This window comes from Pristis pectinata, chromosome 6 (assembly GCF_009764475.1).
Source record: "Pristis pectinata isolate sPriPec2 chromosome 6, sPriPec2.1.pri, whole genome shotgun sequence".
Taxonomy (NCBI): domain Eukaryota; kingdom Metazoa; phylum Chordata; class Chondrichthyes; order Rhinopristiformes; family Pristidae; genus Pristis; species Pristis pectinata.
The window spans coordinates 15,955,770-15,969,500 of record NC_067410.1 but is presented as its reverse complement, the minus strand read 5'-3'; the positions used below and the strand labels follow the sequence as shown (position 1 = coordinate 15,969,500).

Sequence of the window (13,731 nt, the reverse complement as noted above, 5' to 3'; positions counted from 1 at the left end):
ATTTACATTATTATTTTCATGCATTGTATCTTACCAGAAAGTGACTGGTCCCACTTGCTGACAGTGTTCGAGTCAGCACGGAGCCCCTCAATATATCGCAGGTAAGCTTCAGAGTGCAGTAGCCGCTGGGTCTTTGGTGGAGGAGCGACAAACATTGGTGTTGATGGCTGCTGCTGGATAGCTTGTTGAGCTGCAACTTGTGTAGGATATGGAGGTGGAGCCTGCTGACCCTGAGGTCCAAGATTAGGATGAATACCAATCTAAAAGAGTCACCATTGTGAACATTAAGGCTTTGAGCTAAACTACATTAAAGCTATGTATTTTAATTTGCCTTCAGCTCTTACTATAAGCATGTGGTCTGAAATACAAGTTCTAATAAACAGGATTAACCAAACCATGTTTAATACTATAGTGTTTAATTAATCTAAATTATAGCTTGAGAAAGCACCTAATCAAATAATGTATTTTACCTGTTGACCATATGGGGTCCCTGTGGTGGTCACAGTTGGAGAGCCTCCCACCATGGTGGTCACACTCTGACCTATAACACCTGCAGTTTCAATAGAATACATATATCATATACGAAGTTTCAAAGGTTCACTAATTATCTTCTCTTATTATCTTAAGCTATATGTCACAATATTATAATGCATCAAATGTGCCAAAAAACTTTCATAACAGCTTTTAAACCTGGCCAGATTTCTGAAAGCAGCTAGCAAACGTATCATTTGAAGTTTTGTGAAATGAATCCTGATATTTAACAACTGTTTTCTTCTTGAGAAACAGGAGTACAGGTAAGCTGCACTACCCCTCAAATCTGGTTAGCTATACAGTAAGTCCAAGGTCAATGTTCTGCCTCTGCATGAAGGAATTTCTCATTTTCAGTCAGAATTGGCGAACTCCTTATCCTGAGTCAACAGCCTCAGTTCCAGATTCACTCGCCAAGAGAAACTTAGATGAATTTTAACTAGGGAGAATTAAAAAAAGTGGTAGTTTGTTGAGCACTGTAAGGTGTTGGGTTCCAAAGCCATTCAGTTGATGAATTTTCAATCCTACCCTTAGTGGGGGAGGTGCTGACTGGTCCAGTGATTCTTCATGGGGAAGCAGGGAGAAAAGCTCCTCGTATACTTCCAGACAGGTGGCTTACAAATGTATCTGGGAAGAGCTAGGAATGGGTTACCCTCTCTACCTCAAAGTCCATATGACCCAGTGTAGAAGCCAGGAAGATAATAAATTTCAAACCCCAAGAGAAGTGGAAAAAGTTGAACCAGATTTAAGATGTAACCTCAGCACATAATGAAGCTGCTTTGTTTTTTTTACAAATATGTGAAAAATGAAGTAGCAGCTTCAATGATTTCTAAAATAAATCAAAAATACAAAGAATAACAATTAAATAATGCAAAACGCTGAATTCCATGAAATATTGACCCTTTAAAGTTTTTAAACTAAAGATGCATTTTTGATGTCATGTTAAATGCTTTTCTACTGAAATTACTTGCAGAGCTTTCCAATGGTAGAAAATCTAAAGACATCATCAGTTGCAGTTCTGTGCCAAGCCATGTATTAATAGAAAACAAAGTGCTCTTTCTTATTTTTTGAAAATATTCAGAGACCCCTCCCAAATGTAATTGAAAGCAGCTAACAATATTATGAAGGTTTAGCACGTTATCATTATCACTTTTCTATGATGGGCCGCATGAAAGTCTCTGCCTTTGACACCAAATGTTGATCTTCACTTAAATAACAGAGCAGAATGATCAAATGTGATGTCTCTGAGTTTGCCAGATCATTGATACGGAGAGCAACTAGGCTGATTAGGACATGCATTTTACATGGGAAATTTTAGCATGCTCTTATGAATCTTGTACAACAAAAGGCAACAAAGTGGATAACACAAACGTTAAAGACATACTCAATTCATAAAATAAAGATATTGGACTTCCAATCTAACTGCTGAGAAAATATCACATGATTACATAAGCTGCTTACTAGCAGGTGTTAACTATTCAGCCAGTTCCAGTGTCAATGGTCTTCAAGCTGCTATAACACCTCACAAGTTTAAAATCTAATTGAAGTCATTTCCCTACCTCTGCCTTTGATGGCCTGTATCTGGCAAATTAAACACTAGCTCCAGTTCTTTTGCTGTCCTCTGGTAAAGCCCTATCTTGAATCCCAGTAGTCAGAGATGCAAACGTCAATGGTGTGCAAATGACAGTTAACAATTCCTTCATCCATTATTCTGACCAAAAAGGATTTCACTATGACTAATGCTTTTTTCCTGGGTCTGAGTCTATTTTCCTTGCACACATTTGTAATGCTTTGAGACATCTTATGTTGAGTGCCATATAAATTCTATTGTTAGTGTTGATCTCCAGAAGAAGTAGCTGTAGGAAAATCATGTATGCTAGCTGCTAATACGTTGGTCAGGTGTGACGGTCAAAGGAGTGCTTTTTTATATTGACTCTAACAAATAGCAGCAAAGTTGTAAATACCAATTCATATTGGGACTAACTAACTTAAAATAAACAGATTGATATGAATAAACAGATATCCCAACAAATGTTATAGGTTCCTAGATAAATAATTTCTTTGGCGAGGAAACATTAATCCAATTACATTATTATTTGTTAAATCTTGTGGGACAATTTTAGAAAGTTGTGTTACCGAGAGATTAAATTCTGGCATAACAAAATCACCATTTTCAAAGCAACAATTTGACAGAAAATGATATCCTTATGCTATGAAAGGAAATTGTTGAAAAGTTTGCAAATCATTATATTTAATTCAGCAGAAGATGACAAAACATGTCAAAAATGCATCAGTATTTTGAAAATGAAAGTACTGAGAAATTAACTCAAAATATTCAGTATTCAATAGCTCCAATATTGTTAGTATTTATCCCAATTTCTTAAATAAAAATGACAGTAAATGGCATCTATCAAATAAATATTCCTTACTTATGTCTTGTTGGTCTTTTACATAATTAGAATCAATGATTGTTTAAAGCAGGACGACACATTATAAACAAGATAATGATTTAGCAATGATGTTCTTACCCAGCGGTTGAATGCCTGGGGGAAGGTGGGGTGGTGGAGGCACCCCAGGGTGAAGTGGCTGCATGCTGCCCAAGCTGGCCATGCCATCAACAGGGCCTTGTAATGGAGGCATGCCTTGTGGGTAGCCACCTATCATGCCTTAAAGGATAACAACAAATTTCAAACATGCATCAAGGATGTCAATAACATGCAAGTCTATAATCAATGTTCCCTCTAAACTAGCTAATTTTATGAGAAAACTTCTCATAAAATGAATAATTTTAGATCAGTAATAATATGTTGGAGTACACCAATAAAAGGAAGCTATTCATACTCAATTTTTGGATTATTAAACCATGAACATGTAAATTTATTTTCTGATTCACTTTCATACTTAGAGGGAACCTTGGTCAGCATAATGAAACATGCACTACAAACTAAAGGATAAGGAGAAGTATAACTAAGGAATGGATAGGATTAGTATGTGATGAAATAACTCAGGGGTAATAAGTGGATGTACACACATCTTACTAAATATTTGCATGGTATTAAATGTGTTGGGTCACATCTCTATCATTCTACTTGGAAAATTTAATTTTCTATCTTAAAAGTTGGATTACCTACCTTTGGTAGGGTCTTCTCCATTCTCTGAATATTATCCATCACATACCAAAGTCCTGTCATCCAATGCAGGAAAGACACAGGGACAATGTCCCTTTAACTTATTTCCAGTGTAAAATTATCTAAGCCACATGATTCATCCTCTTTCTATATTCTATATATTGTTCTCTCTTATAGCAAGGCAGGAGGCCATTTAGCCCATTCAGTCCATGCTGATTCCCAGGGAGCAATCCCAATTCCCCTCTCCTTACTGCCCTGTATCCCTGCAACATTATTTTTCGCATACGCTCATCAACCCCACTTTAATTCTTTCTGCCATTAACCTATGCTAAAGGGTAATTTACAGTAGCCAATTAACCTACAGTATGTCTTTGTGTTATGGAAAGCACCTGAAGGAAACCCCGGATGTCAAGTTCTTTTTCAGCCAGTGAAGTAAGGCAGGAAGGCAAGCAAATATTGAGAGACAAGAATATAAAATTTTGTCTGTTTAAAGCCATGTCCAGATCTGAGTCAACAGGGATCCTGGTATATGGAGGATAACATCAATCAAAGGAGGAGGAGAGTGCCTATTGAAGGTAGGTGACCAGTATTTTTTTTTCTCTTGTTATTTTCCACATACTATAGGATATTTCATAGTTGTGCTATAAGAAAAGGAGAGTGTAACCTTTGGTCTGATCCAATAATCTTCTTAATTATCCTATAAATTTAACTATTTAGCTAAAAAATTTATATATCAATGTTTGATAAAAATGCTATTAAGTTTACATTTTCAAATAGTAATTTTAGTTTGTGCTGTCCAAATCAGTTTTTTTTAAGCAGTTTGGGATTTAGCCTTATACCCAAATGTATGCATGTAGACAAACTTGCCAAATTATTTAACTAACCATCTTTTCTCCTGAATGGATAAAAATCTGTTGCCTTCTGAAGAAGTTCTCTCTTACACAAGTTTTTTTTTAAAAATCCCTGTTAAGATGAAGCCCTACATTTCACCTGAAACACATCAAGATGGCAATTTACAGAAATGAATCCCAAGACAGATGGCACTGACATTCATTTGAAAAATTTGTAGAAAACAAAAAAAAATAACATCTACAAGCTAAAACCAATAAAATAAAAATTCACACTTCTTGGAGGTACCAAAATAGCATTAAGTTGCCTACTTTCAAAGTTTAAATCATGAGGTTGTAGTTAATTATAGTTTCAAAAGCTGTGCATTTTAATTTCTGAATAAAATTTCAAGTGAGAATATTTCATCTGATTTTTTCAAAATTTCTATCACAAGAGTCTTGGTGATGATTGGTCTATAAACATAGCACTATTCCTTCACTGTTGCTGGGTCAAGATCTCGAAGCTTCCTGTTTAAGGCATGGTGGACCACACATGGACTGCTGTGGTACAAGAACATTTTGTAATTATTGATAACCACACAACTTTAGGACAGGATAACAGGTAAATAATTACAGGACCTTGAGGAAATGAAATCATGTGACTTAATCTGACTTAATGTTAAAAAACAAACATTAAGGAACAATATTCCTGCACTTTTCCTATTGGATGACTGGACAATCCTTTTGTATGTGGAAGATAACAATGAGGGAAAAAATATTGCCAGATTACAACCAATGTACAATTTTCATTAAATGAATTAAAAATTCATGTACATGTGGTTAATATTTAGCAATGGTTAGCACAGTTTGTAAGTAACATCATATTTTTCTTGACTTTACAATACGTTTTTGAAATACAAGTATCAAACATCAAGACTTCCAACGATTCATACTTTTTAAAAAAAGTATAGTAACATCCTCATTTTTATGTCTACTAATTGCACCAACTTAATTTTATTTTACCCTGGAAAGCTTATACTTTTAGCTTAGCTTCCTGGGTTTAGAAGAATTTACAGTTTTCGATTTTTGTGTAATTCATAAAACATTTACAAAAATTTATACTTTTTTGATGGTTTGCAATGAGTAAAGAGGAAATGCACAAAATACTTTGTAATTTAAGTAACTTTCTAAGAAAGACAACATCTGCAAACAAAAGTAATTTGGTGCAACAACACAGAACTCTTAAAATCATAAAAAACAGAACTTAATGTTATCACTTTGAATCACAAAATCTAGGAAGACTTTTAAACATTAAACATTTCTGGTACGTGACCCTAGAGAGAGACTTTCTACATGTATTTTTGGTAAACCACCATGGTGCTGATGAAAACCCTGCAATGCAAAATACAGCAAAATGACCCCCCCCCCCTTCCCAAATTTGGTTGAAAGCAATTTTCAATAGAATTTTAGGCCTTTGCCATTTAGCTAGTTCTTGTATGCTACCTGTGACAGGGGTCATCTGCTGATGGAGAATTCCCATTGGTGTAGGAGGTGGTACTACCCCCATGATGGCACCTACAGGTGTACCAGCCCGTGGGGAGGCACACTGCTGCTGCTGAGCTGCACGCTCTCTCTCCTGCTGCTCAGCCTGCTTTGCTGCCCGCTCTGAAAAAACACGAACGTATATTCACATGGGCACACCACTCAATTTATTTATTACAGCACAAAATTAGAAATTTGCACGGATGAGATAAAGCAGAAATTCGCTTCAATTAATATATTCACAAAGACTAACCTACATTCCAAACCTGAAGGGAAAGTAGCTATTGGTCAAATTTTAAAAAATATATCCACACAATTGCCAGGATAACTGAACCAAAGCCTTCTTCAAAATACTTTCAAAGAAAGATGAAACATCTCCTCTCAACCATACACACAATTTCCTTGTTAACTTGATAGTCAATAGTAGCATATTACCAGAAAGAACAGCACTTTTCAGCATTTTCTGCAATCTCTTCAAATGTGTTAAGGAATTGTACTTTGTAAGGCCTGGCCAGATGTACTTCTAATTCAATTCTTTATGAACCATGATTTACAAATGCCATGATTAGCAAATTTAATCAGTCTGAAACATAAACTAATTTTTTTTTTGCCAGCAGGCCAATTTTAACCTTAAGACAGATTTTAATAAAACTTTTACTGTGTACAGATGATAGATTTAACATATTATGTGTTCAGATAGCTGGCAGTAAATTTAAAATTACATCAACAATACTTGGAAGTAGATAGAATTGTAAAGTACCATGTTTGTATCTGGTTGTTGGTATACGATAAATTTAATTTAATTGCCAAGTAGCTACTGTGATGTCAGGTCACTTTTTAATGAAACACACACTTTTAATGTCTTTGCTAAAAAGAATAAATAATGAGCTACCTTCATACTCTGCTTTTTTGACAGCCTCAAGGTTTCTCCATTCTGTACCCACAAGCCTACTCAGCTCTCCAAAAGAGAAGTCAGGATGCTTGGCTTTGATAACAGCTCTCATTTCACTGCTAAACAAGATGTAACCACTTGGGTTGGTCTTCCTCTTTCCCTCCTTCTGTTTAGTGCCCTTAATGGATTTAGGGGTTGACTACATGTAAGCAACATAGGACAGTTAGATGTTAGCATTTCTAAGCCATATATTTGTACAGAGGGTAAATGAGGAAGAACCTTGGGATATGACTTATATCCAACCAGTGGGGCAAAGCCATATCCCATAGGTCCTTGGCATATTTTCTGTTTATGCTGAATACCTTAGATAACCATACTATAAAAAAATTCTTAAATTTCAACAAGTTAAATTTATACACAGATTACTGATCTTTAGAGGAAGTCCATTAATTGAATAAAAGTGAATGAACAAAAACAACTATTTTTAAATAAGCTATACACGATAACAAGAATTGGTTTTCACGTTACTGACCCAAATGTCAGACATAATTCAATGAGAGCATACTTTTGAGTAGGTTTTTACTTTCTGCAGTTTTTCTGATCCAATATCATAGAGCTTCTCAGCCTACACTCAGGCACCTGTCAGTGCACTTTGGAATAGGCAAAGGAATGACTGTTCTCAGCCATTTACACAGTTATGTTGCAGCTTTCACATAGCATCTCTCAGTTGGACTAAGGCTTCAGCATATGATTGGCTTCACAATATGATAGTGATCTCATAATTTCGTCACTTATATTTAACAGAAATCAAAGTGTTTTCATTTGATTTGTTGATCAATTTGTGAAAAATTTTGGACCAACAGAACAATGAAATGTTTCAAAACTGACAAACAACTCTATGAATAAATGATTCACATTTTTATAGCATGAAACTGTAAATACAATTTCCAAACTGTTGCTTATTTAGTAATTGGTTTTAGCTGAAGATTTGAATCTTCCCCCCTCAGTCTTTCTTGGTATCACCAGTCCTGTTCCTCCACAGCAGAAAATTCAGAAGTTTACTCTTTATCTTTGTCTGACATAAATTAACTACAGAAACTTACCAGCATGCAAGGTCTTTAAATTGCTGGCTAGGATTAAGCTACCTAGGTTAAATATTCTGAGGTTCTACATTGAGCTAGGTTGGCTGTTGAGCCATCAACAATGCCCTTAAACAGAACTGCCTGATTCAGGTATCATATTACTAAGTTGGCCATAGCAGCTGAATTTGTTGTGAGATTCTGTTATCATGTTTGGCATCTTGGAGCCATTCCAACAAAGGTAACCATTTTTATGATAATATTGATTTTTAGTGTCACTTAAGTTATGTAAATTTTGAAGTTAAATATTTATTTGTTCCCACCCAAATTGTAGAATTATGATTTATACTGAAAGTAGACAATGGAATCTACTCAATTCTTATGTTCCATAAACTTGTTTTTGATTTTGCTCTCCAAAGTGGTATTTTATGATTGTAAACCACACTTCTTAAAATGCTTCATGTTTTTGAATGATTCTGTACCTGCAGAGGGCCTCAGCAGGTTCCTATTACTGTACCTGTGGAGGTGTGTAAGGAGCTATTTCCATTTCATTGGGAACAGGGGTTTGCAGCTGAGGCACAGAAGGCTGTTCAGCAGTTTCAGCTTCCTCTTCAATACATTCTTCGTGATCTTCATCAGGCTCCTCAAATTCTGCAAACTTCATCTCTAGCTCCTGTATTTTCTTATCTAAAAGAGGAGATGGTTCCTTGTGGGGAACAATAGGTTTCCTGGAACAATATACAATTACTGTAAGACAGATTTCCATGTTAAACCATCAACAAGAGTTACTCTTGAAGGCTTATACAGCATCACTAAAATTACAACTGATTATTTAATTTGTAATTACACCGGGATAATTCTAGATCAGGCCTACCATTTGAACATCTTCCCACACTTAACTGGGCCAGGTGCAAATGGCCATTTTAAACTGGTATTTTGCACCCTGTGTTAGGCAGTGAGGTCTGGATGGTGACCAAGCCTCAAGTAATATAATGCAGATGTCCTGCCCCAGGAAGACATTTAAGCTTGGGATGGAGCTTTGACAAAGCTATCATTGAATTTAATAGATTTAAATGTCCCTAATATTTGAAAATTATTAAAATTGATGAAAATTAAGTTAGATAAAAGTATGTGAAGAAAAATAATTTATAAAAAAAAACTGATCTCCTCTGCCTTCTAATTTGCAGGTGTAGATTTCCCTCTGAAATCCTTGGAGCCTCAGATCTTACCTCATGTCAAACTAGTGCTGGATCTGAGAGATGATTCTCCAACAATGTGCTGCAGAATCCCATTTGCACTTTAAGTGGCAAAACATCAGAGTCAGCCCTCCAAATTTGTAAGCAAGTCCCAGACTCATAGCTAGGACTTCCTTTGTGCAGCTGAACAGCAGTGGTTCCCAATGGCCACAGCCAGCAAGATTTGGCCCCCTACAACAATGGCTATACGTTGTAAGTATTTCAGTGGCTGTAAAACTGCATTGAGACAATTAAAGTTGTGAAAGGTGCCATATAAATTCAAGTTCTTCATATTTTTCTTAAATATTTACCGTCTGATCATGACAACATTGGTTAGAAACTGCACATCTATCCACACCGGAGGAAGTATAATAATTGTATTGCAACAGTATTTTACTCTCTAGAAAAAGAACACAGTGCTGCGTCGAAGGACTGCTGCATTGTCGGAGATGTTGTCTTTTGGATAAGATATTAAAGGAAACCTTTGTTTGACATCCCAGATGGATGAAAAAGATCCCAAGATATGCTTTCAAAAGGAGAAGGGGGATCAGCCTTGGTGTCCAGGTGACCATCCATCCTTCAATTAACATCATTAAACCAGTTGCTGTTACTGAGAGCTTGCCATGGATAAACTGCCTGCTATATTTCCTATACTATAACTAAACATCAACAAGTACCTCATTAGTTGAGGCCATGAAAGAGGGATTTATAAATATATAAATTTCTTTGATATTTCAATTAAGAATTTAGTGAATTACAGATACTGCACGTATTCAAATCAATCAGTAATGTTTCCCCATTGGAGAAATGCTTTTCTATTTTATGAAACCAAGCATCACCTGAAGTAGTATACTTCATCATCCAATATTTTAGCAGATAAGGAAAATCGCTTTAGGCCTTTAAATCTTTTCATTTGCTTGTCAGTCTCATTGTAACGACTCTCGCAAATGTAGACTTCATTTTCATTCACTTCCGTTGGTCGACAGGAGAGGTAGTCTTTAAATGATAACACACTGCACTTGCCTAAATGGAACAGCACCAAAATATTATCTTTGAATCTTTAATGTTAAATTTAAATCTTGTCAATTATACTACCGCAAAGTGAAATCTAGTTTTGTAAAATCTACATATTAGCACATTTTTATATCATTCACTTTTTTGGTGACCAAAATCAAAGATTTGATTCTGCTGGTCAAGATGTTCTACTACAAAACAATCAAAATGGAACTTATAAAATTCCAAGTATTTTCCAGAATGGTTTATGGAATTGATGCTGGAACTTAATGCATTATTGCACTCTGTAATCAATCCTAAGATGTTAATTACTTACCAATCACACAAGTCATGGTGCAGGTTTCTTCCACATTGCTAAGAAACACCTCTTTCTTGTAAAACATTTTGGTGGGTTCATGTTCAGTCTCCTCAGGATGAATGAATATGGGGCCAAAGAAATATGCAGCACCACCCCGCACCCACATTTTCTCAATCCTATCAGCAAGGTGCACAAAAAGCACGTGTTACAATATAATTTTCATAATGATTACCTTATTTTACACAAAAGAATATAAAAGCTATAAACCACCTGTATCTTCAAACATTTAAAATATTCCTGGGGGACTGAAATAATTCTGTTCCTATTGTACCAATAACCAAATATAATTAATAATAACACTTCTTAAAAATTTCATTATTATTGAAAAGAAAAATTCAGATTATAAAAATCTTTTAATAAATTTACCTGCCCACACGTGGTTGGACTAAACCATGAGATTTTATGAAAACACAATCTCCAATTTTGAGCCACAAATCATTATAATGCAGCTGTTCATAATACTGGCAGCCTGGTTCTCCATTTGAAATTTCCACTGGTACATCTTCTCGATCCTGGACAAAGACATTGAGTAATTATAAATATGGCTTGCCTAGAATAGTTGTGGATAATAAGCAGCCACTCAGAACTGAAATTCTGATTTGAATTTTGGAAAAAAAATAATAACTATTGTATATTAGCAGGTCATTTTTATGAACGTTGCTCTTTTAGAAAGAAAAACATTTATATGGTGCCTTTCCTGCCTGTTGGAAATCTCAAAATAAAGTACTTTGCACTTGAATGGCCAAAGCATAGTAAGCTATAGACCAAGTGCTGGTAAAATGCAGTATAGATATAGACAAGTACGTTGATGGCATAACTATGGTGGGCTAAAGGACCCGTTTCTGTGCTGTATGACCCTATGGACTTTTGAAGTGCAAACACTGTTGTTATGCAGGAAATACGGCACTTATTTTCATACAACATGGTCCCACAAATAGGAATATGATAATAACCAGATAATTTGTTTTAGCAATGCTTAAACAATTGTGAGCAATTTGCATCCTGTTTAAAATTCAACCAATTTTTTCTCGGCTATCACCAGTACATTCTAACAGATATTTTGTTAACTGTAAGTATTTAACAATATTTGAATTCAGAATGTCCTTGCAGTGAATTCTAGCATTGCATATATCACATGAAGGTAAAGAATACAATATTGTAAAAACAATAAAATAAATGAAGTGAAAGAGAACTTAAGATAATTCTAGTAATAGATCAAGAAAATGAATTTTTTCTCTGACCAAAAATTGGGACAATAACTTTACCTCCTATACAAATGCACTCTCAGAAACTGTATATTCATAATTATGGATTCTTGTAATTTTGTGAGATACATTTTACGTTAAAATCTGTTCTTCCAGCAAGTATAAATATTTTGTTATATTATGATCTAGATTGGGTAAAGTGCAATGTAAAGCAGACAGATTTCACAAATTTGCTCCTATAGGCAAAAGTATTTAAAAAATCCACTTGTTGGCTGTTTTAGCTTTAATGTCAAATATTATCCTGCTTGGAGAAAAGGTACTCTCAAAATTTTAAAAAACCTAAAAAAAAAATTAAGAAGTTTGCAGGCGATTCAATGGAATATTTGAAACACTGTATTTCCTAGACCCTAATGGCCACAGCAACCTTGAATGGAACAACGCTTGACTTGCTATTTGTAATAGTCAAGAAGTAATAGATATAGTCACAGTTAGAGAATAACGAACTAACAAGGATAATGTGGTGGAGCTTAATCCAATCTGCACCAAATTGCACATTATTAAAGGGTATAATGGAAATGAGCTAAGAAGGGGAAACTTAGAGAGAAATACACAGACATTAAACTAGGAAAGGGGATCAAAAAGTAAGAAAAAGTGGTAATTACACAAGATCTGCTGCCTTCACGAGTAAAGTATCTTAATCCATGACTATTAGGTTGCAACAAAATCATCACAATTAAGAATGAATTTCAAAAATGCAGATGCTGGAAATCTGAAATGAAAACAGAAAATGCTGAAAACACTCAGCATGTCAGGCAACATCTGGGGAAAGAGTGAATGTTTCAGGCCGAAGACCCTTTGTAATCATATTTTGGTTTTGAAATTCTAAACCAGCTTAACAAATGCTCAAAGATACGGTCTCAGATTTTTGCTGTGAGCGGCTTCTGTCATTTGCCTTATTTATCATTGCTCACGGACTTATTGGTGAACTTGTTAGATGGAGATTCCTAATAATAGTAATCTGGTGTGTGTTTGAATTCATGCATAGTTGGAAATCATAGCAGTTGTGAGCAGAAAATACAATAGTGAGGTTGTATAACCAGATTGAAGAATCTCTGGAAAGAGAAACGTTAACATGTCAGATCAAAGACCCTCTGTTAGTTCTGATGAAGAGTCTTCAACCTGAAATGTTATCTTGTTTCTCTTTCCACAGATTCTGCTTAACCGGCAGAGCGTATCCAGCATTGTCCGTTTTAATTTCAGATTGTCACCACGGCAGTTTTTTTGATTTTCATTTACTGAAAAATCTCTCACAGACGCAAGACAGCAAACTAAGAAGTTACACAGAACAGTACAGCACAGGAACAGGACCTTCGTCCCACCATGTCTGCGCCAACCAGAATGGCGATCTAACTAATCCCATCTGCCTACTTATGGTCTATATCCTTCTACTCCCTGCCTGTTCATGTGTCTGTCTAAATGCCTCTTAAATGCTGCTACTGTATCTGTACACAGAGAATCATAGATGTCTGTAACAAAAACTTGCCTCGCATATCTCCTTTAAACATGCCTCTTCTCACCTTAAGCCTACATCCTCTAGTATTAGACATTTCCACCATGGGAAGACGACTCTATCTACCCTTTCTATACCTCTTTCCAGTCACCCCTTAGTCTCTGATGCCCTAGGGAAAACAATCCAAGTTTGTTCACTCTCTCCACTCCAGGCAACAAACTGATGAACCTCTTCTGCACCCTCTCCAAAGCCTCCACATCCTTCCTGTTGTATGCCAACCAGAACGGCACACAATACTCCAGATGCGGCCTAACTAAAGTTTTATACAACTGTAATGCGACTTCCCAACTTTTATACTCAATGCCCCAACTGATGAATGCAAGCATGCCACACTCCTTCTTTACCACTGTAAT

At 35.6% G+C, this 13,731-nt stretch overlaps 1 protein-coding gene across 8 annotated transcripts in view; it reads right to left on the bottom strand.

The window, feature by feature from the left end:
* Positions 1-13,731, bottom strand: part of pbrm1 (polybromo 1) — a 59,666-nt gene that overhangs the window by 1,245 nt on the left and 44,690 nt on the right. For 5 of the 8 annotated variants that reach the window (XM_052018278.1, XM_052018280.1, XM_052018274.1 and 2 more), the window contains 9 exons: positions 10,970-11,115; positions 10,562-10,719; positions 10,071-10,254; positions 8,514-8,724; positions 6,918-7,116; positions 5,987-6,148; positions 3,057-3,194; positions 471-550; positions 35-260 (listed from right to left, as the gene is read on the bottom strand). In XM_052018278.1, coding sequence (XP_051874238.1) covers positions 35-260; positions 471-550; positions 3,057-3,194; positions 5,987-6,148; positions 6,918-7,116; positions 8,514-8,724; positions 10,071-10,254; positions 10,562-10,719; positions 10,970-11,115 — 1,504 coding nt within the window. The remainder of the gene's footprint in view (positions 1-34; positions 261-470; positions 551-3,056; positions 3,195-5,986; positions 6,149-6,917; positions 7,117-8,513; positions 8,725-10,070; positions 10,255-10,561; positions 10,720-10,969; positions 11,116-13,731) is intronic. The other 3 variants (XM_052018282.1, XM_052018283.1, XM_052018281.1) reach the window with 2 other exon arrangements.